At 34.7% G+C, this 25070-nt stretch overlaps 1 protein-coding gene and 1 pseudogene across 2 annotated transcripts in view; both read right to left on the reverse strand.

Moving 5' to 3' along the window:
• Nucleotides 1–1220: 1220 nt before the first annotated feature.
• BLTP3B (bridge-like lipid transfer protein family member 3B) overlaps nt 1221–25070 on the reverse strand; it is a 96046-nt gene continuing 72196 nt past the window's right edge. For both annotated transcript variants that reach the window (XM_077845955.1, XM_077845956.1), the window contains 4 exons: nt 22353–22606; nt 21904–22012; nt 4875–5068; nt 1221–3016 (listed from right to left, as the gene is read on the reverse strand). In XM_077845955.1, coding sequence (XP_077702081.1) covers nt 2897–3016; nt 4875–5068; nt 21904–22012; nt 22353–22606 — 677 coding nt within the window. In that variant the 3' untranslated portion in view covers nt 1221–2896. The remainder of the gene's footprint in view (nt 3017–4874; nt 5069–21903; nt 22013–22352; nt 22607–25070) is intronic.
• On the reverse strand, nt 14352–19393 carry LOC144282403 (T-complex protein 1 subunit zeta pseudogene; annotated as a pseudogene).

Consider the following 25070-nt stretch of genomic DNA (forward strand, 5'->3'; position numbering starts at 1 on the left):
GTGCCATGCATTGAAATAGGAAATGCCTTGATTAGAGTGCAGGTTAATACAAACTTGTTGAAGTGGAATTCCTATGATGACAAAGCCAAGAACTACAATAAAAATCCAGAAAGGAGTTTCTGGTTAAATTTTCCACATATATTTCATGCAATTGCACACAGCCATTCTTACAGGGCTTAAATAAAAACAACACTTCATCACAACTAATGGCACATGGTGGTCTTTTGAAATTCCAGGACAAAATGAGAAAAGGAAAAAAAATACAAGATACCAAGAAAATGTTTCTGACATACATAAAATTAAAAGGCAAAACATGATATGTTTTATCTTAAGGAAATGATTTTCCTTCCCTGATCCCTAACACCTCTGCTAAAGATTTACAAAAGAAATAAATAAAAATATGGCAACTTTTTTTCCTAATTTATGGTCATTAAATAACTCTAAGTTTATCATAGGTTTATTCCTGTATTTTTCACACTGTGAAAAAGGTTGGGGTTAACATAAACCATAATCCCTCTACTATCTTTTAAGTAGTTTGAAAAATATACACATATCCCCCCAATTAAAAATATATTTATCTTTAAAAGAAAAACAGATAAAATAAGAGATTCCTCTCCCCACCTCTGGCAAAACCTGTAAATTAATGACATAGGTAAAAAACAAACAAAAACGTAACTGGGATCTTAATCAAAAGGTCAGGTCATTAATTGTGATTTCAAATCGTTTGTTCTTTTTAAGCCTTATGTTTTTTTTTTAACTTCTAAAATGAGAATAATACCTACCTCCCAGATTTGTTGTGAGAACTTACAAGAGATGTTTTTCAAAGTGCTTTATGAATTTTAAATCTCTATAAAAATAGTACTCAGTATAAATTTTTAAAAATCCAACAAACCATACAAGAATGCTCAGACTCATGTTAATCATCATTTCTACTGTTTATATACTTTTTTTGAGAAGGCCAAGTAAACTGAAAAGGAGTAAGGAAAACATTCAGCTTCTGTAACACTAAACGATTACACCATAAATTAAAAATTCTATGGAGCAAATCGGTCAATCCTGAGAAACTGCCAGCTCTGAAGACATTAATGTCCCGTCAATCTTGCTTTACTATGAGACTGCTTTGTTGAATACATTCCTACAAATCAAAAGTACTCTACGCTACGGATATAAGCTATATGTTTTAAGTGTTTAACTAGACCTTTCCTTTTAATCTAAGACTATGATATAGTTTTAGATTAACATTGTTTAACGTGATTTTTAAAATACTCTGAGGTAAAAAATTAACGATTTAATTTGTTCTTTGCTGTATCCTCAGCTCCCAAAACAGAGTTTGTATTTTTAAAATAATGTGAATAAAAATGGATATTACAGAAGAAGAAGAAGAAACAGGAGGAGGAGGAGGAGGTGGAGGAGGAGGAAGGCCAGTATTGTTTTCAGTGAAATCTAAATCACTCCAACACTTAATATAAATGAAACATGTATTTTCATCCAAGTATTCAGATACAGGATGGCTATATAAGTCATGCCAAACAAGCAAAGCACCATAAAGTGTCATAAGGTTGTTTAAAATCTTCAAGTATCTTAAAGAAAGAGTAGTCTGAGCTGTTTCATGTTATAGCTTAGATATATTTATGTTTAAGAATGTTAATTTTAAAATAGACCCCACTTAGTTTAATTCTATCAGAAATATATTTTAAATCTTTAAAAATGTCTGTTTCTTACACACCCATAAACTTATTTCATAACACATGATTTTCTCCCTCGTGATGGTTTCAACCTTAACGATCCCTAGAAAATAGAATCAAAATTTACCAATTATTCTTATTATAGAAGATAGTATTTATGTCACATACACCTTTAATCAAAACTAGCTTTATAAATACAATATGTGCAAACGTCTACCTAATGATACTACAAGAATGGTATGAAAGTATTTTACATATATGAAAAGAAAATTCTCTGAAAACATTCCCCTCCTTAAACAGAGAAAAGATAAAGGTAAAGAAATAATATAAATAGTATCAATGAAAATTCTTATAGTTACAAATGCTGCCAAATTTAGGATAGTTAAATTACTCTTTACTTCTAACAGTAACTGTTTAAAGGAATGTACAAGTAATGCTTTTTAAATCAGCTGGCCATATACTGTAATGTTTTGCTTTTTTTACAGTTTGTGCTTTTTATTTTTACATTTGTATGATCCTTTCAGTTGAAAATTATACCTTTAACTTATACAGTTTATTCATCATTTTAAATGATTTCTTTTTTACATTTTCAAGTTTTAGAAGTTCAATAGGGTGATGATTTTTGAACTTTTGAACGTGCTCACTATATTTAGTGGGTTGATTGGACTTTAATAACTTGATTGGACTTTTCCACAGTAATTAAATAATTATAGATTTAAGTACATAATTCTAATAACATTTAAAATGTAAGCATCCTTTGAAATTACAATAGCCCTAAAAGCATTTGAATCTTCATAAATAATAGTAAATTATTAACAAATAGTGGTAAATAAAATCAGCAATCTGTGGGAACACAACAGATTTCCATTTTTCTTTTTAAAAGGTGCCTATAATGTGATATCAAAATTAGGAAAATGACATCTTTTTTCCATTAGGCATGTAATTATTTTACAGTATGTGTTGACTTCCCTCTATTATACCAGTTTAAAGTTTAAAGAGGGTTAAACCCCAAACACAAAACAACCAAAAGATTGTAATGCCGTACCTAATACTTTCTAAACTGGTTTTGGAACAGTCACCACTTCATCACATTCTATTTTATTTTATTATCTTTTTGTGAAAAGAAAAGTCTTCCACTAACTAGTAACATAACATTACAAATATAACCTCCCTACTCCAGAGCTGTAATTTGAATCTGACTGCCACTCCTGCTATTCAACTGTCATCTTCTTTATATGATGAAGAAGAGCATCTTTTTCCAAATGAGCCTCTGCAAGAGCCATTTTAGCTTTGGCCAATTCCTGTTTAAGAGATTCATTTTCTTCCATGAGCTGAAATGATAAATATGGAAAATAAGAGACTTTAGTCATTTTCAGAAAATACAGATTATCCATATACCATTTAAAGGTGTAACACTTTTGGGATAATAAAACCACCCAAAGCTGGTGAGAGTGCACTTCAGCTGAAATTGCTTTGAGAAGCACTTTAAAATGTATACAATCCAGCAATTTAAAACACGAATTCACTCCTAATTTCCAAATCTAATAGTGATTTTGCTTAATTCCAGTTTCTCTGGACCTCTCTGTGGTTTTACACATTGCTGACCTTGCTCCTCCTTCCTAAGCTTCTCTCTTTGCCTTTTATGCCTCCGCTCTTTCATGTTGATCTCTTTCCACCCACAGACTTTTCTTCTTTCCTTCTGCTGTTTAAAACAAACCCTTAAATTTTACCACACTGTTAGATTCCATAATTGGTCATCTTATCACTTGAGTCATACATCTACTCCTACAGCTCTATCACATAACTTGATCCAGCACATACCTCTGTCTTGAGCTACGGATCTATATTCTGAATATGTCCTTAAACATTTTCATCTAGATGGCCAATAGGTCTCCCTCCCCACATTAAGACTCAGCTCAAGTACATTATCCTCTTGGAACTATTCCCTAACCTCTAACTATGAAGATTTAATGATAAAACTAAGAACTTTTCCCCCACTAAAATACATTTATATAGATATATTAACATATATACATTTAATTTCAAAGAGTTCTCAGATTTCTTTTAGTCCCAGCTTAAGAATTCCTGCTTTATGGGCCAGGTTGGGTATTTGCCTGCATTTCTCCAATCTCCAGCACAGTACCTGACACAGTTACATTACAACCATCAGTTATACACCCCCAACCTTCCCACTAGACTTTGAATTTCTTAATAAGGGTAATATACTGTTAAATTTTATATTCTTAGCTCAAGGTTGACATCCAAAATATTCTGGTGAACAAATGAACTCACTCACTCTTTGGTTCTATCATAGAGAATTAAAATTCTGCTGGATGTTATAAGAATATAATATATAATATTGTTACTGAGGAAGCAACTCAAGTGTTAGCAAATATTAAGGAGGATTAGAAATGACAGTACATTCACATCCATGTTACTCTGCCATTAACAATAAATATGAAGCATATGTAGTAATATGGAAAAATATTTGTTGAACCATGTTAAGTAAAAAAAAAAGGTATATAAACTAAAATAATTGTTTTTGAAAAATTTTGGAAAAGAACCTGAGAAGAAAAATTTTTTTAAATATATTGATAGCGCTGCAGAAAGTTAGAATGCATTAAAATTGTTTAAAAATGTTTTTCCAGGGATCCCTGGGTGGCGCAGCGGTTTGGCGCCTGCCTTTGGCCCAGGGCGCGATCCTGGAGACCCGGGATCGAATCCCACGTCGGGCTCCCGGTGCATGGAGCCTGCTTCTCTCTCTGCCTCTCTCTCTCTCGCTCTCTCTCTCTGACTATCATAAATTAATAAAAAAAGAAAAAAAAAAAAAAAAAAAAAAAAAAAAAAAAATGTTTTTCCAATGTTCTGAAATATAATCCTTATGCAAAATTAAAAATAAGACCACAAAATGAATATATCCTCCAGGAATCTTTTTCAGATTCCAAGAACTAGTACTCTCCCACATTTACTCCTCTACCTTCCCACTAGACTACAACCTCTGTGAAGACTGTGAATGTTCCAATCTTGCTCAACAGTACTTCCATAGCATCTAACACAGTCCCTGGGTGTTAACAAGCACTCAATAAACATTATTTAAATAAGTAAATAAATGTTTTAACTTTTTAATATCTAATATATATATTTTTTAATTGCCAAAACTGAATGCGAACAAATTAGTTTTCCCATTACCTGTTCTCTAGTAAAATCAAAGGAGCACTCAGGGAAGTTAACTGAATGAGAAGGCCAAGGAACCTCTGGACTCGTCTGCGTGGCTTGAGTAACACTGTGTTGTTTCTTCATATCATACTTTTCACTGGTAAGCAGCATTGAATCACTTGTGACTTTTTTTTTCAAATCATTTCCAGTGTTAAGCATCTGAGAATCTAATCAAACAAATAAAATGCTCAGATAGTATTGTAAAGTACATGATAAATATTAAGTTCTATTGTGAAAAACTAATCTTAAAAAATATCTCTATTAGTATGTAGACAGTATTATTAAATAGAAAAATAATAAAATCTATAAAACCAAAAGCTTGTTCACTAAAATGATTAACAAAATCAACAAAAGTTTAGTTAAACTGACAAAAAAATGAAATTACTAGAATCAGAAATTAAAAAGGTGACATTACTATCAATCTTACAGAAATAAAAATGATTAAAAGGGATAGTATGAACAATTGTATGCCAACAAATTAGATAACTTAAAATGAAATAGAGTAATTCTCCAAAACACAAACTACCAAAATGGACTCAAGAAGAAATGCACAATGCAAATACACATATAGTAGGTAAAGAGGTTGAATCAAGAATCAAAAAAAAACTAACCACAAAGAAAAGTCCAGGCCCCGATGGCTACAATGGTGAATTACATCAAATATTTAAATAATAATTAATTACAAATCTTTACACACTTTTCTAAAAATTGAGGAGGAGCATTTCTCAATTCCTTTTATGAAGTCAGACAGAGAAACCATAAGAAAACTAAAATCAATGTGCTTATAAATATGAACATAAAAATCCTCAATAAATTATTAGCAAACTGAACCCAGCAATATATATAAATAATTATGTACCATGGCCAAGTGTGATTTATCCTAGAATGCAAGATTGATTTAATATTCAAAACTCAGTTAAAGTAATATGTCACATCAATACAGTAAAATAAAAGCCATGTGATTATCTCAACAGATGCAGAAAAAAACATTTGACAAAACCAACCCTTTCCCATGATAAAAACACTCTGCTGACTAGGAATAGAAGGAAACTTCCTCAATTTGATAAAGGGCATCTACAAAAAAAAACATAGTTCATGCCATACTTAACGGTAAGAAACTGAATGTTTTCCCACTAAGATCAGGAATAAGACAAAGATATTTGTTCTCACCATTTTTACTCAACATTGTCCTAGAGGTTCTCTAGCCAATGCAATTAGTCAAAGTAAAAGGAATCTAGATTAGAAAGGATGAAATAAAACTATCTCTATTCACAGATGACATGATCTTGTATAAAAAAAAAAAAAACTAAAGAATCCACTAAAAATTCTTAGAACTAACAAATGATTTTAGCAAGGTTACAGGATACAAGGTCAATATGCAAAAATCAACTGTTATTCTAAGCACTTGTAATAAACAATCAAAATTGAAATTAAGAAAACAACTCTATTTAAAATGTCATCAAAAATTTCTTAGAAATAAGTTTAGCAAAAAAAACCCCATAAAGCTTATGCTCAGAAAACTACACCTTTTCAGTAGTCTCCTTGACATCACCCATAGCAATGTTTTTCTAGACAAAAGCAAAAAATAAACTATTGGGACTACATCAAAATAAGTTTCTGCGCAGTACAGGACACAATCAAGAAAACGAAAAGGCAACCTATGGAATGGGAGAAGATTGATTTGAGAGAGAACATGAGTGGGAGGAACGAGGGGAGGAGGGGGAGAAGAGTCTCAAACAGACTCTGCACTAAGCTTGGAGCCAGACATAGGGCTGATCTCATAACACTGAGATCATGACCTGAGCTGAAACCAAGAGTTGGACACTTAGGTGATTGCACCACCGAGGCACTCCAGGAGAAGATATTTGAAAATGACACATTCGATAAAGGGTTAGTACCCAAAATATATAAAGAACTGATATAACTCAACACCCAAAACCTAAATAATCCAATTAAAAACTGGACAGAAGACATTAACAGACATTTCTCCAAAGAAGACATCCAGATGGCCAACAACATATGAAAAGATATTCAACATCACTCATCATTATCTCATTGTAGTTTTCATCAGTTTCCCTGATATCACCTTATACCTGTCAGAATGGGTAAAATGTAACCTACAAGAAACACTAAGTGTTGACAAGGAAGTGTAGAAAAAGAAACACTTGTACACTGTTGGTGGGAATGCAAACTGGTGCAGCCACTGTGGAAAACACTATGAAGTGCCTCAAAAAGTTAAAAATAGAACTATCCTATGACCCTGTAATCACACCACTAGGTATTTACCCCGCCCTCCCAAAATACAAAAACAGTAACTCAATGTTTCTTGAAGCATTATTTACGAGAGCCAAACTATGGAAGCAGCCTGAGTATTCACCGACAGATAAATGGATAAAGAAGATATGGTCTATATGCAGAATGGATTATCAGCCCATAAAGAAGAATGAAATCTTGCCATTTGCAACAACATGGATAGAGCTAGATGATTTAATGCTAAGCAGAATGTCAGTCAGAGAAAGACAAAATACCATATGATTTCACACTACCGTGGAATTTAAGATACAAAACAAATAAGCAAAGAAAAAAAGAGAAAGACAAGCCAAGACACAGACTCTTAACTATAGAGAACAAACAGATGGTTACCAGAGGTGAGGTGGGTGGGGAGATGGGTGAGATAGGTGATGGGGTTTAAAGAATACACTTCTCATGATGAAATAAATAAGTAAAAACCCAAAACTATAATGATAAACCACTTGATACCCACAAGATGCCTATAATTGAAAATCATATATTAATGAGCATTGATAAACAAGTTGGAGCTCTCAAACACTGCTAGTGGTAAATATGTAAAATGGTGTAGCCATTTTGGAAACCAGTCTGGCAGTTTCTCAAATGATTAAAAATAGTTACCATATGTCCCAATAATTCTATTCTTAAGATAGTACCCAAGAGAAACAAAAACTTATACACATGTTTACAGCAGTATAATTTGTAACAGCCAAAAAGTAGAAACAATACAAATGTCCATCAAGCAATGGACGGATAAACAAAATGTAGTATGTCTCATATAATAAATATTATTTGGCCGTATTTGTATGGAATACTAATATATGCAACACTAATAAACTTTGAAAATATCAAGTGAAAGAAATTAGTCACAAAAAACCATAATCTGCATGATTTCCCTTATTGAAATGTCGAGGATAGGCAGATCTACAGAGACAAAAAGTAAATTAGTGGTTGCCTAGGGCTAGAGAAAGAATGGGGGTTCTTTAGGGTAAAGAAAATGTTCACTTTTAAAAAAATATTTTATTTATTTGAGAAAGAGAATGAGAGAGAGAGAGAGAGAGACAGCATAAGCAGGGGAAAGGAGAGGGAGAAGTAGACTTCCCACTGAGCAGGGAGCCCGTAGGGCTGGATCCGGGGACCCTGAGGATCATGACTCGAGCCAAAGGCAGACACTTAACTAACTGAGACACCCCAAGGGTCACTGAAGAAAATATACTTTAATTGGGTGAATGGTACAGTATGTGAATTATATCTCAAAAATGCTTTTATTAAAAAACAACTATAAAAACAAGGCAGGGAATATCTTTACCCATCAATGTATTTTCTTACTTTTTGGATCATATATATATATATGATATATATGATTTATTTATATATATATGACATATATATGATTTATTTATATATATATATATATATATAAAAACGCTTTAAGTTGCAAGAGAACAGAAGTCCAACTCTAAATTTGCTTTTAAAAAAGAAAATGTACCTAAAAATAATGTAACATTGTGTGTCAACTATACTTCAATAATAATAATAATAATAAATTTTTTAATAAAAAGAAGTATATTTGACTCTAACAGGGAGCTGAGTGATGGTGCTTCAATCATGGCTGGATACTGGGATTCATAAGCTGTCCTCAGAACTGTCATTTTGGGAATCTGACTCTCTATTTCTCAAGTCCACTTTACTTTTCCTTTGTGTTGGACCAGTTATATCATGGCAAAGGTGGCTACTGGTAACGCCCCCAAAATAAGTTTTACAGTTTGTGGCCCTTTCTCTCTCAGTGTCCTTATCAAATCATGAAAAAGACTCAACACTTACGTCACAGTCAATACATGTACACTCATCAATACACTCATCATGTCCCAAAGGCTGAAGTACTTTGATTGGTCAAGCTGTGTCGTATTCCCACTTTTGTGATAGGGTCACAGGATTGTCAGGTCCACCAAATAACATGAAATGGGAGAACGGCAGTTTGCCAAATCAAATACTGAGTGGACTAAAGAACAGTATCTGTTCAACGTAATTTTTCCCCTTAAAAAGATTCCAAGAAGGGGATAGCTAAAGTCAAAGAAGAGAAACTTTTTAAAGCTTTTATTCATGCTGCCAAATTACCCTCCATGATGATTCTATCAATTTTATCCCTATTCTGTATATATAAAAATGGGATAGTTCTATCTACATGGTTAAGCGTCATCAAGTTGAGTTTTGGTGTGTTCTTGGCTTCATTTTACAGTGGTCTCAAATCAGAAACTACTTTTTTACAATATTGTCTTGTATCGATTGTGTTTTTAGTAGTATACTAGCAAAAAACTGAAACTATGAAACCTGTTGTACCGGTTCAGACTAGCATAGCATTCAGCCTGGTACTGACTGTATGAGAAACCTAAAACAGTAGAAACCATGGGAAAGCTGAGTTCTCCACTCTTTAAACCACAAAAAACTAGTAACACCTCTAGTATACTACATTATTAGTAATTTATAACATACTTTCATTCTCAAACTGTAAAGGAATAAAACTTCTTTTAAATGAAATTTGAGGGCAGTGTGGCTGGCTCAGCGGTTTAGCGCTGCCTTCAGACCAGGGTGTGATCCTGGAGACCGGGGATCGAGTCCCACGTCAGGCTCCCTGCATGGAGCCTGCTTCTCCTTCACCTGTGTCTCTGCCTCTCTCTCTGTGTGTCTCTCATGAATAAATAAAATCTTTATAAATAAATAAAAATGAAATTTGATGCAGAATGCTAATATAAACTAAAAATAAGAGCTGAAGTTACATTGACTGTAGTTAGGATAATAGAGGACCCAGGATTTAATTCCATTTAATAGCATACATCCCCCTATTCACGGGATACTCACTGACTACATAATTCTGAAACTCATTTATTTCAATGATGGGGAGATGGAATGAGGAGAGAAATGGGAAGGAGAGGGAGAGAAGGGAAGAGGAAGACATACAAGGAGAGGGAAAGAAGGAATGAGGTGGAGGAGGAGGGGGAAGAGAGATGGAGAGAGGAGGAAGGATGGGAAGAGAGAAAGAAGCATGTATGGAATAAGGGGAGATAAAGAGAGGATGGAAAAGTAGGGAGGACAAGGAGGAAAAGAAAAGGAAGAGATGAAAAAGAAGGAAATGGGAAGGGGCAGGAGGAAGAAAGTAAAGATGAGAGGGATGGAAAGAGATGGGAAGAGAGAATCTGTAAATGATGGGGGTGACTGGAGTCTATTACAATAGAAAGGCGTATTTCCTTTTGCTTTAAAAGAACTTTTTTTTTCACGTTTTTAGGACAAATTTTGATGAACAAATCCATGCGACTCAGATGAAATGTGCATCTGAGCATTGTACAGTAACATTTTTTTTCCCTAGCACAGGCTCTTTCAACTTGAAGAAGTCACTTGACATGTCTAAACTTAAATTTCTTCATTTGCAAAATGGAGGTGATAAGAATACTTGCCTTAATTATCTCAAAGGGTCTGGCAAGAATTAAATTAGTTAATATTTAATGTAAAAGAACTTTATACATTGGCAAGCATTACTCAGATATTCACCATTAATAGTTCCACAGTAGGTATTGGTAAATATTTGACTTTAAATATGGACTCTATTGTTTACTCCAATAAAAGATTTCTATTCATTTTTCTTTGGTGATACAGACTCTTCAGTACTTGGGTTTTACGCCATTCACTAGGTTTCATAATCAAAAAATCTTCCCACATTACCATTTAGGAACCATTACAGCAACGATTCTAGGAGTGTGAATGACAGAGTTGCTTATCCCAGACTTCAAACAGTGCCCCTTTCCCATATCATTCGGATACAATCTACTCAGAGGTAGGCCCTCCCCACAATCCTTTTGGTTGAGAACCTTTGCCATAATAGCTATTGCTCCAGATGGGAGTATGCCAGGCCCACCTGTATTGGGCTGGAAAAATGTGAGCCAGAACAGTACTATTTAAAGTAAATAACAATGCATGGCATGGTATATATACATACACCATACACACACATATATATACTCTCCAACAAACATTTCCTTTTTCTCTTATTAGTAGTCTTTTTTTTTTTTTTTTTTAGATTTTATTTATTTATTCATGAGAGGCACACAGAGAGAGAGAGAGAGAGGCAGAGACACAGGCAGAGGGAGAAGCAGGCTCCATGCAGGGAGCCTGACATGGGACTCTATCCCGGGTCTCTAGGATCAGGCCCTGGGCTGAAGGCGGCACTAAACTGCTGAGCCATCCAGGCTGCCCTTAGTAGTCTTATTAATATTTACCTAATCAGCCATATTTCACTGGAGCAAGAAATAAACCGTAGTTAATTATTGTAATTTTCTGAAAAATGATTTGAAGTTTCTCTAGTTTAAAGTGATTATTTAAAAACTGGTAATTGCCATTTAAGAATGTCCCAAAAAAGTGTATGATAAGAATGTCCCAAAAAAGTACGATAAGCAGCAAAAAAGGTATGAAATTACTTATTCCTTTATGATGGACTTTATTTAATCACATCCAGAGCAACTGCAAATATAACTCAGAATAAACGAGCAGGAAGAATAAAAGAGCAGGAAGAAATGAAGAAATATGCTAGGTAAGCTGCCATTACATTATCACAGCAACAAATACCTACAACTAATTTTGAAATAGCTACCAATAAGATTATGTTCAATGCTTTTTCTTGTTAAATAAATCTGCTTCAAGGAGGGAAAAAAAAACAATATATCTTGCCATTTCTTAAACGGCTGTTTGAGAAAGGCCATTCAAATCATCCCCCAAAACCTTGTAAATTCTAAGCAGCACATAAAATTGTTAATAGTGGTTTATCATGTCTGATGTATTAGTTTGACTTATATTTATAATACATTATCCTACCAGCTATATGAGTGGTATACTAGGCTATATGTTACATTACATACTTCATACACTAAAGCAATTAATTTCCACATCACAAGAAAAATAACATCAATCATCAAACATTAACAATCTGCTTCATGACACTGCTTTTGGGAAACACATTAAAATAAAATATGAGACAGTATATAAAACAAAGCATACCTATTTTGGCTTAAAATATGCTCTTTCCAGTGCCAGTGGAAAACAATGTTAAAATAAATTATCTTGGATTTTGTACAGTGTTAATATCCTAAATAACACAACCTACTTTTCCATCATCCCAGTAAGTTTCTGAAAAGTCTATCTACAATTTACATGTATGAGAGCTGTTGTTTAAATTCAAATAATACTGAGTTTTGATATTTTGATGCCTGAGTTCTAATACTTTGAGTTTAGATATTTTTAAAAATCTAGAATATGCCTTTTCTTCTAACATGTCATCACTACCTAAACTGCTTTGCTGAAAAGACCAAATAAGTGTCATTTTAAAGATGTAAGCAAAAAATATTCTTAAAATGTAATACATCTAATAAAGATTGGCTTCTAGTTTTCAAATGGGAGAGATGACATATGAAATAATAAAAAGATATTATCTTGCCTTTATTAGAGTGGACTCATTTAGATGTGATTTTTTTTGAAGTTCACACAACTTTAAAGACAAATGCAAACAGAATTTCCATACTGAAATGATCTTCATGCAAATGCATACCTTTGCCTGATCAGTGATTTGCTTTTGCCTTTAGCTGCTGTATTAAAATACAGTTCACAATTGGTAAAATATGTACCTAACTTTAAGATATAGATTAAGAAATGTAGGGGCAGTGAAACTACTCCGTATGTTACCATAATGATGGATATATGTGATTATATGTTTGTCTAAAGTTACAGAATGTATAACACCAAGAATAACTCTAACATGGACTTTGAGTGATAATGATGTGTCAGTGTAAATTCATCAATTCTAACAAAAGTATCACTCAGGTAGAAGGTGTTTATAATGAGAGAGGCTATGTACCTGTGGGGGCAGCAGGTATATGGGAAATCTCTGTACCTTCTGCCTCAGTTTTGCTACAAACCTAAAAATGCTCTAAAAAACAAACTCTAAAAAACACCTCTCTGTCCCATTCTCTACTTTTAGTTTTAAATTTAATGTTAGCTAATATTCATTTACTTTTTCTTAACCTTTGTCTGGTATATATCTTTTTCCATCACCTATTTTCAGTGTTTGTCATTTTATTTTGAAGGACTATCTTCTTGCCACACATGCTTGGATATTTTTCCCCCAACACTATCTTAGTACCTCTGTCTTTTAACAAATGAATTTTTTAAAAAAAATTTTTTATTTTAACAAGTGAATTTAAATCATTCATATTTACTATAATGGCTTCAGTGCTGTATTCTAATGTTTTCTATTTATGATGCTTCCTTTTTATTCCATTTTTAATTTTCTACCTTTTATTAGATTATTTTTTAAGATTTTATTTATTTATTTATTTGAGAGACAGAGCAAATGAGAGAGAACATAAGCAGGGGAAGGGGCAGAGGGAGAAGCAGACTTCCCACTGAACAAGGGAGCCCGACGTGAGAACTTAATCCCAGGAGTGTGGGATCATGACCTGAACCAAAGGCAGACACTCAACTGACTGACCCACCCAGGTGCCCTGTGGCTTTTGTTCAATTGGTTGGATATTTTCATCAAGGTTTCTCCCCAGTCCTAATGGTTTAAAGATTATTCATTATCTTTGGTCATCGAAGGTTATATATACAGTATTAGCATACATTATTTAAACACACATTGTTCTATCAAAATCTAGTGTAATTTCCTCCATCAAAAGGACAAAAACTTAAAAAAATTTTAAGACTTTTCTCTTTATCCTAATATTCATAAGTATTTTCTCTTTATCCTAATATTCATAAGTATTATGAAATGTCACCAATACGTCCAGGTAAGAGTTTTCACTCACTTCGCTCTGCATTTAAGTTGGCTTTACCAATCTGAAGGCTTGTTTCTTCCTTCAAATTTGAGACATTTCATTACTTCTTTATGTTTTCTATTTCTTTTTATCTTGTTCTCTTTCTAGAACTCTTTAGACACATGCTAGAATTTCTGGCTCTGTCCTTCTTGTGTGTCTATGTATGTGCCCTCCTGAATACCATGGGTCAAAAAAAGATATGTTACTCCTACTAGATGCCCTCTTATTCTATCAGTACACCTCAGAATCTTTTTTTTTTTTAAGTTTTTTAAATAAAATTTTTTTTAAACTAATTTATTTATTTATTTTGATAGTCACAGAGAGAGAGAAAGAGAGGCAGAAACACAGGCAGAGGGAGAAGCAGGCTCCATGCACCGGGAGCCCGATGTGGGACTCGATCCCGGGTCTCCAGGATCGCGCCCTGGGCCAAAGGCAGGCACCAAACCACTGCGCCATCCAGGGATCCCCCCTCAGAATCTTTAATTCCTTTCCCCTAGACTTCTTTCCCTGTTCCCATGGGCCAAGATATCCCCTGCACATTGAACTGTGTTTTGCTAGACCTACACTTTGCCACTCTATTTTCCTTTCATTCTTTCCCTATTGTCTTTCTTAATGGTTATCTTAATGTTTTTACCGTACTTTTAAAACTTGTTTTTACTCTCTCCCCTCTATTAGAATACACTTTGTTCAGTCTTCTATATCAGTGCTATCCAAATAGCAGTCATTTAGCAACATGTGGTCATTAAAATTTAAACTGATTAAATACTAAGTAAAATTCAAATCCAGTTCCCTGGTTCCACTGGCCACATTTCAAGTGCTCAATAGCCAACTCATTATAGATTACAGAACATTTCCATGAGCATGAAATTATACTGGACATTGTTGTTCTAGACAGCCTATTCAATCTTTAGCTGTGTCCATTGTTTTGAAGCTGTCTTTATCCACCCAGTCATTAAACAAGTATGTTTTTTGAAGATCTACTAGGTAAGACAGTAAGTATTTTAGGAGTTAGGGATAGCTATGTACCAAATGAATTCTTGCTCTCATGTAACATATTCTACCTAACAAATAGAGAATATAGTATATAAAAAGATTCTAAGCATTTACTGAGAACAATCAACCAGGGTTAGGGCGGGGAAAGGAGCTGTTGAGGATAGAAGGATGGGTGGACGAAAATCTCTAAGGGAAGACTGGACCAGAGACTCGCAAAAAGTAATGAAGAACGGGCGCCTGGATGGCTCAGACAGTTAAGTATCTGCCTTCAACTCAGATCCTGGGATCTAGCCCCATGTCGGGCTCCTTGCTAAGTGGGAAGCCTGCTTCTCTCTCCCTCTGCCTGTTTCCCCTGCTTACGCTGTCAAATAAAGAAAATCTTAAAAAAAAAAAAGTAATTAAGTGAGGCATAAAGATATCTGAGGGAAGAGAATTCCAGGCAAAAGTAGCAGCAAGTAAAAATACCAAGGCAGGAGCATGTCTCAGACAGGAGGCCAGGGTGACAGGAATAAATGGTGCAAAGAGGGAGAACAGCAAGAGGTAAGGACAGAAAAAAGCAAAGAACACGATCATATGGGACTTTGTCAGCCACTAGAGGGAACTTGGTAATTTTAATTGGTTTGAGAAAGGAAGCCAGTGGAGAGTCTTTAGCTGAGAAGTTATCTGATATAAATTATATTTTGAAAATGGCACTCTGGTTGCTGGGTTTACAATAGTGTAGGGAAACAAAGGCAGAAGACACACAACTTACTATTATTTTTTATTTCAAAGACAAGATTTAAGTCTCAAAGATTTCCCATAAGAGCTTGTTCTTAAATTTATGAATTCAAAATCCTATCATGTATCTGTAAAAGTCTCCACTTTTCTTTAGCATCAACTGTATTGTTCATTTATTTTTGTCTTTTACTGATTTTTGAAGTAGTCATTTTGTCATGTATTCCACCTATTCAAGCAACATCAAAATCTTTTTCTGTATTTGAAGAATTTCATATTTTATGAGCTTTTTGGGAGTAAAATTTGTTTCCTTCAATAAATGTTAGAAAATACTACTGAAATTTCCAGATTCCTTACCATGCATGTGACCCAGATATTACCATTAAAACTGTACTCACCCTAGATTTCCTTGAGATACTAAAGAAGGAAAGGAAGAGAACTTTCTCTTTAGGGGGCAGCAATGACAGCAAAAGCAAGGTCAAGTTCCTGAGTATAAAAGCTCAAATTCTGCTGACTGCAGCAGCTGCAATAAAGCTGAATTCATGCAACAATAGTAACAGTAATGCAAAATGTAAAATCAAGTGTCCAGTGTCAGGCAGCAGTGTTTCCTACCACACCAGATTACACTGTGCTGTGGTTTGGGGGCATGGAGGTAAACCTTGGGCCTGGTTCCCCAGGTCTCTCATGATTCTAAAATATATTTAAGAGCTTTGTTAAAAAAATAATTCATGTGTCCCATTTATCCATTTAGAATGTGTGATCCATAGGTTTTTAGTATGCTTACCAATGGTACCACTGTCACCACGATCACTTTTAGAATATTTTCATCACCTTTAAAATCCACTGTACCTATTAGCGGTCTGTCCCCAATGCTTTCCAATCCCACCCACCAGCCACTAATTTACTTCATGTCTTTACAGATTCGCCTCTTCTGGGCATTTCAGGTAAATGGAATCATACAGTATGTGGTCTTTCATGATCGGCTTCTTTCATTTAGCAAAAAGGTTTTCAAAGCTTCCATGTTGTAACATGTATTAGTGCCTCATTTTCTTTATTGCTGAATAATAATTGCATGCATATATCACATTTTCCTTGTCCATTCATAGCATGATATTTGGGTTGTTTCCACTTCTGAGCAATTATGAATACTGTTCTTGTGAACATCAACATTCATGTGCAAGTTTTTGAGTGGACCTCTGTTTTTACTTCTCTTGAGTGGAATTGCTGGGTCATAAGTAAGGGTTTAACTTTCTGAGTTACTGCCAAATTATTTCCCTAGCACCCACATCATTTTACAAGCCCAGCAACGTAGGAGGGTTCCACTTTCTGCACATCCTCCCACTACTCGTTATCATCTGTCTTTTTGATTAGTCATCTTAGTGGGTTTGAAGGTGTTATCTCATTGTGGCTTTGATTTACATTTTTATAATGACTAATGATGTCAAGCATCTTTTCATGTGCTTATTGGCCAGCCATTTTTATATCTTCATCAGAGAAATATCTGTTCATCTTTGCCTATTTTAAAATTGGGTTATCTTTTTCAGTTTTTGTTTGTTTTCAAGGAACATTTTATAACAATGAGATAACATATACTTATCTAACATGGTACCTTTTTTTTTTTATCACTGAAGCTAAAGCAAACATTCTGTTTATTGGGTAAAAAGGCCTGCTTAATGTGTGTACACTGCAGTGCAATATAAAAAATACTGATTAATTATAATTTCAGAACTTCAGAATTTAAGTGTCCGTGTTCTCTTTCTTTCATATGGGAAAAGAAAATGCTTTTTAAAATCACTTGAAGTGTGGACAAAAATTCCACAGCTATATTCTTAGGATCACTATGTAGGGCCTTCATGATTCAGATGACAACAAGGGAAGCCTCAATTCAACCTTTTAGAAAAGACATTCCAGTTTGCGTAATCTCACCAACCAGGAGAACATTGGTGGCAATCACAGTGCGGGAGTGAAGAAGCTGTCTCTTTGTACTGTAGTTATCCCATGTGCTTACTGTGGTTGCTACCATTGGCTCACCTGTGTTCAAGTCCACACCTACGGGTTGACCTGATTCTGAATGTTCTGCTTGAACTTTAGTGTTTCCTGAAGGTCAAAACCAGAATTCTGAGCAAGAGCCTTGGGCTGAGCAATGCATCAGCAAATGCTTGAACTCCCAAGATGGGCCTTGCCCTTTATCCTGGGCTACTATTTAATCGAGGCTTCTGCCACTGCCACTGCCACCTCTCCAGCACCTGGAACTACACAGCCCTCATCACCAGCATTTTTAAAGCCGTCAAGCCATCTCTTAGTGTATCTTTTTTTTTTTAAAGATTTTTTTTTTTATTTTTATTTATTTATGATAGTCACAGAGAGAGAGAGAGAGAGGCAGAGACATAGGCAGAGGGAGAAGCAGGCTCCATGCACCGGGAGCCCGAAGTGGGATTCGATCCTGGGTCTCCAGGATCGCGCCCTGGGCCAAAGGCAGGCGCCAAACCACTGCGCCACCCAGGGATCCCTTATTGTATCTTTGATTTGAGTGAGTGTGTGCTTATCTGATCCTTTAACCAACAGTGTGACGAAGTGAGGATTGTTACAGTTCTCTTCTCCCAATGTGTACTCATAGACAAGATCTACAAAAGAATTGAAAGCTACCCCTCCAGAAGCAAGACTCAGCTTTTCCATATTTCTTTTAGCTCTACACAGAGCTACTATGCCTTCTTTTTTTGCAAATGCTTCCAAAGAAAAAAATTCAATTCCCTTTTGATTAATAACAATGAATTCCTTTTTTTTTTTACAATGAATTCTTTATCTGAATCACAGATGTCCTTTTTTACTTCTATTATTTTTAACTCTATCTTCAATGAATTTTCTTTCATCTTTCATGCTTCTCTCTTCTGCATGCTTATAAAAAAAAAAGCCAGAATTCATGTTTTGTTTTTCATATTATAATGACACACTGCATTTGAGCATGTATGCATTTTCGATTCTTTTTTTTTTTTTTTCATATCAAGACACCATGCTCCATGGTCCAAAACAAGACCTCTAAGTGTATTAGTTTCAGATTTATGTTTCACCTCCATGATCTCAAACATGAAGAGGTCAGTAGGTTCATCTTGTTTTTTTAAAGGCCAAAATGGAGTCCACTACAGCCTCTGTTAAGACAGCAGCACATTCAGCATGCACTTTAGTATGTGAAGATGTCCTGGCCAGATCTCTAAGTGTTTCCCTACCCATTTCTTTGCTTACTCTGACTTTTCCAAAACCTGAAGTGCCTTTTCCTTTGTAGCTTCATATCCTTCTGTTATTATTCTGGGATGAAGATTTTCAGAAATGTAGAGATTCGCCTGTTTTAGTAGCTCTCCAATGATTAGAACATTGGAACTGGTATCATCACCAGTTGATGTCACCATGTCATACTTTGGCTACTGAGGAGGCTGCTGGGTGTTGAATTTGCATTTCATGAAGCAGTACACTGGCATCTTTAGTAAGCTTAATGTCTCCAGCACCAGAAACAAGCATCTTCATGGTACCCTTAGGCCCCAAGTTGGTCTGCAGCATGTCCTGCAGCCCCTGGGCCATGCTGATGTTGACTGCCAGGGCCACATGGGCTTAGGCCACCTCAGCCATGGGGTTCTGGGTCTTCATGGCGCCACAGCTAATCAGTACGAAAGGAGGAGGAGACCCGGCATGGCATTGCCCAAGGCCGGCTCCTTATCTTTTTCAGTTTTTGAGTTCTTTATATAGTGTGGATACCAATCCCTTATCAGATATATAACTTTTAAATGTTCTTCCATCCTGTGGGCTGTCCTTTCATTTTCCTGACAGTATCATTTGAGGCATAAAAGTTTTAAATTCTGATGAAGTCCAATTCATCTACATTTTTCTTTTGTCCTATATGCTTTTGGTGTGGTATCTGAGAAGGCTTCCTAACCCAGGGTCATTAAGATTTATTTCTATGTTTTCTTTTAAGAGTTTTATATAGCTATACCTCTTACTTTAAGATCTCTGATCTACAAAGAATACATTTTTGTGGATAATGTAAGGAAGAGGTCTAGCTTCATTCATGTGGATATCATGTAGTTTCAGCACCATTTGTGGAATAGGCTATTCTTTCCCACATTGAATTGTCTTGGCACCATTGTCAAAAATCAGTTAATCATAAATGTAAGAGTTTATTTCTTGTCTCTTTATTCTATTCCAGTAACCTTTATAAAACTCCTTTTCTACTCAATTAGCTAGAGGATATCTCTCATTTACAATTATGACTACTGCCTGTTTACAATCAAATGTTTGAGAATTCTTGGATGTATGCTTAACCCATTTTCTTTAAGATTATGGATATTGTTTCGATGTGTGACATCCAGTGATGGAGTGGGGGAAGGGAGAGGTAGTGCTGCTGAGGTGAGAGTTACCAAAAGTGTATCAACTGGATATAACACAATCATTCACTTCCTAGGACCTGGCAGCTGTAGAAGCTACCCTCCATGGATTCTAGTTATATGCAAACCTAACTGAAGTTTGCTATTTGGTAGAAGCACAGAAAGGGTCTCAAAAAGAAGTGCCTAGATTGTTCACCCTATTGCTTCAGGGATCTATTCTAATTTCAACATTCTGTTGGGAAGATTTCTCTTGTTTTTGAAGAGAATATTCTCCTGTACTTTCTTGGCCTTCTCACTTATTCACAGTGTATCATCTACCTGACTGACGAGCTCAGAAAAAATGTGTGATTCAGTCTTTCCTCACTTTGGTATGAGCATTGTCTACAAAAAAGATGCATTGTATTCTGCTTTCTTTATAAGACAGACCTGCAGTTTTGGGACCTAATATGTTTGGGGGAAAGAGACATACAGCAAACCTATCTTCTTACGCCTAAGCTATGTGCCCCATGTGAACTTACATCAGAAAGGAAGCTGACATTTTTATCTTTGTTAGGCCAGTTTCTTTGTTTGCTCTAGTTGATCCCAAACTCTAGAAGGGTAGACTTGTTGATTAGGAGATCCCCATGAACTGCTCCTACCTTAGCAATAGTTCTCTGAAATGGGTTTAGGGCTCCAGATTTTTCAGGTTTTGCCTTTTCTGGTTTGCTCTCTGTGCTCTTTTACAGATTTCTGACCCCACTGATGGTACTTCTTTTTCTTTTGTAGTACTGTTATGATTTTATTCTTTTAATACATGTCATTTCATGAAATAGATGAAATAGATGCATAGATAAGTCCCTCATATTTCACTCTCCAGTAGCTAGACTGGAGTGAGACTAGAATACTTAAGTCTACCAAGCTCTTTCCTCTATTCCATACCACTTTGTAAGATATAGTCCTGATACTAGAGACCTTAAAAATCTTGTTAGACTGGAGATACTAATTCTTAAATCAAGGTATTAAAGCAGAACTAAATATATAGCAATATACTATAAGTAACTAATGCATGGAGAATAACTACCGAAGAATTGTAAGAAGTCACATCAGGTATTAAGAACAGATGACTGAAAAGGAGAAGCTTGAGATAACCTAGAAAGGAAACATACAATTCTAAAGAGAAATAACAAGGCAAGTAAAAATATGGAGAGGGAAAACTGCACGAAAAATTCCACTACAGGGAGTATACTGAAGTTGGTTGACTATATATAAAAGAACACTGGGAGACAAAATTAAGAAAGAGATCAAGTAGAGGGATCCCTGGGTGGCTCATCAGTTGAGCGTCTTCCTTAGGCTCAGGTCGTGATCCTGGGGTCCTGGGATCGAGTCCCATAGCGGGCTCACCACAGGGAGCCTGCTTCTCCTTCTCCTGTGTCTTGCCTCTTTCTGTGTCTCTCATGAATAAATAAGTTTTAAAAAAATCTTTAAAAAAAAAAAAAAAAAGAAAGAGATCAAGTAGAGACCCAAGTAAGCTCAAGAGCCATGTAAGACCATAAAAGCCTCTGTCACTTTCATTCAAAACACATTTGTACAACAGGTATTAAATGAACTGTGGATAAGTTATTTCTGAAGTAAAAGGATCATAGATAATATTTTATTCCAAGGTACTAAAAGTGTCCCTCAATCATCTACTAACACATGTATATATCTATAAACAGTAAGTATGAGTAAGCAATCATCATATAAAGAATTTAATTTTAAATTTCAGCAGGTATTCAATTAAATGCTTTTGATATATACCTCTGATATGAAAAGAGCCATCATCATTTCTCTCCACCACAAGATGGTCAATATGAACAGTTATAGGAGCTGGTTCCAGGGATATTGTACTGCTACGAGGACTGTCATCCTACAGAAAAGAGAAATGGCATCAGAATATTGTTATTAAAGTAAATGATAAAGTTAATCATTTTCTTAACAACATTACTTCAGTGGATAATTTTAGTGAGTTGGAAACTTATCTTCAGAAGCTTCAGATGATATGGTGAAAAAACTGCCCATTCTACTTTTATATTTTCTAATTTCTAAGGATCTCTTCATCATTCCCCCACAAAGAACACAGATTCATTTCAATAACTGCTAAATGAGTATATATCATAGAGGAGACACATTCTTAGACATGAATCAAAGTCTAGGTAGGCAAAGTGAACATTTATAACATGAAAATATAAAAATACTTATTAACATACTTTTAAATTGATTTTTGTGTTAGAAACTTGTATCTTCATTGGCATCACTGTTGCAACCGTTTCATCTTCCAAAAAATGCTGAATATTAGTAAGAGTAGATGTAAAAAACTCAGTGCTAAAGTTTTCTATATGGCATTGCAGAAATCCATTCTTTTCTGCAAGCAAAGAGTGTATTACAGCACCAGGCCCACTCTCGAATCTCAGGGTAATCTCAGGAGAGGATTTGGAATGAATTATAGATTTATGATCTGAACCTATGGAAAAAGAACACATAAAAATTAGAACTTGTAGCACTACTCAGAAGTGTCACTCCCAACTATTTGTCATTAAGACATTATTGTCACTTAGTACAATGTTAAAGCAATAATGTCTTAAAGTTTTAATATTTACCTTTCATTTAAATCACACTTACACATATACAATATACCATACACAACCCAAACTTGAAAAAAATCATAGAATTTAAAATGCTTCTTAAGCTATTTCTCAGGAAGTAACAAAAACCTTAAGTTTTGCATTTTCCTCATTAATACTGGGTCCTTAAATAATTAGAAAAGTAAATACACAAGACAGAAAAGGATAGAAAAGGTAAGGATGGGTAGTAAGATTAATAACTCTAAACACATTATTTACTTTTCTGTATCACAGGTCAACAAAAATGAACTTCGTAGCAGCAAAGAAATAAATATGATCAGTTTCACAATTCACAGAACCCAATGAGTTAAGAAAGAAACTGAATTTTCTGGAAAAGTGAAACTTTACTGAAGTCTTGAATTTATTAGTCTTGGTCTTCATAAGAAGACCCTACTAATTAAATTCGTGATGGAGAGATGTTTGTTTTTCCTCAGCATGGACGTGAATACTTTAGTCTTCAAAATGTCAAACGTATAAATATTTGTGAAGGGAAGGGGATGTAAGAAATAAAACATACTTATATTTATGCACCAAGGATAGATCTCCATACACAACTCAAAATGAAGAGTTGTTTTTACAACTTTATTTCAGGTACGATGTTAGTACTATAGATTAACATTCAACATAAATAAATAATATAGATATAAGAAGAGTCCACATAAAATTCTAAAGAATTCTTTGAACAATTAAGAACTCAGACTTTTTTTTTAAATAAAAGATAAAATAACCACAAATTGATGATGGTTAGTGCTCTTTTCTATATCAAGACAAACAACAATTAGTCTAATAATAAAAGTAATTAGAAACAACTTGATAAATGTGATTTTGTTTGGTCTTTTATCTATTTATCTACATATCTATACAGAGAGAGAGAGAGAGAGAGAGAGATACCTACTCACTCTAAGGAGCTGAGAGCCAGAAATAACTTCAAACAAAGAGTATTTGGAACGGAGACCAAAGAAAATCTTCATTAGTCAAAACTAATTCCTGTCTTCTACCTTTCATGCTATGAAAATATTACATAAAAGTCTTCCTATTAAAGGAATCCAAATCCACACATTGTAGAAAAACAAAAACAAACAAAAGCAAAAACAACTTTGCAATTTTGATTGGTCATGTCAAAGTGACAGCAGTTACAAACCACAGATCAACCTCTGTTCATATGGCTTATTGTTTGAGATGTTCAAGCTAAACTATTTTTTCTCCCTTTCCTTTTATCCCATTTCCCCTTGCTCCTTTCTTTTCCTTTTGCTTTCTTCCTTCTTGATTTTTGTTTATTTTTAGACAACCAATAGAGACAGTTAAGAAAAAGAAGGCATTAGTACTGACTATACAACCCATACACATACTAGACATTTCAAAATGATTTCTTTAGTTAAGAGCAACATGAAACAAAGTAATAGGACATGGTACTAAGTGACCTATAAAAATAAGTAAAAACAACTGAGCAACTGGAAGTAATCTTGAGAGTGTACAATTTGAAAAGTGTTTGGATTGGGAATAGAACAGGGTCTAGGTTTTGAAATTTCTTTTGTTCACTATGAAACCTTTAGCTTCCTCTATTTTGCATGCTATTGGGATTTATACTTCTAACAGAAAATTCCTGAAATTTTTTAACAGATTTTTTAACAGATACATTGTAAACTGCAAAGTCTATACATAGAAAAAAGCCAGGAGGGTTGCCCGGGTGGCTCAGCGGTTTAGTGCTGCCTTCGGCCCAGTGTGTGTATGATCCTGGAGACCTGGGATCGAGTCCTGCATCGGGCTCCCTGCATGGAGCCTACTTCTCCCTCTGCCTGTGTCTCTGCCTCTTTCTCTCTCTCTCTCTCTGTCTCTCATGAATAAATAAATAAAATCTCTAACAACAACAACAAAAAAAAGCCAGGAGACAATTTTTTCTACAATGTTGGTTTAAAAACAAATGGCATTTACCTGCAACTCCCAGGATTGAGGTGATAGCATATTTATTTGATATCATGCAGGACTATGTATTTCAACATGTTATGTATCAGATTTAGCATTCTATATATATAGCAAAGAAAAATATTACAGCTCAGTGACTTTTTAAAGACTTTAAAAATGAACACTGTCATTTTAAAAGCTTAGAACTATTCTAATAAATTAATTTCTTCAAATGAATGAAAACCATGAGTGATAACTTCATATAAACTTTGAAAAAGAGATGGTTTCATATGGTTTCCTCTTCATACACTGCATGTTTTGTTGTTTATATCCCTCTACGTCCAAGTGAATGTGTTGATCTCAGAATGAAGGACCATAAGAACATGATACATGATTTTTCCA

The sequence above is a fragment of the Canis aureus genome, chromosome 13 (assembly GCF_053574225.1).
Source record: "Canis aureus isolate CA01 chromosome 13, VMU_Caureus_v.1.0, whole genome shotgun sequence".
Lineage (NCBI taxonomy): Eukaryota > Metazoa > Chordata > Mammalia > Carnivora > Canidae > Canis > Canis aureus.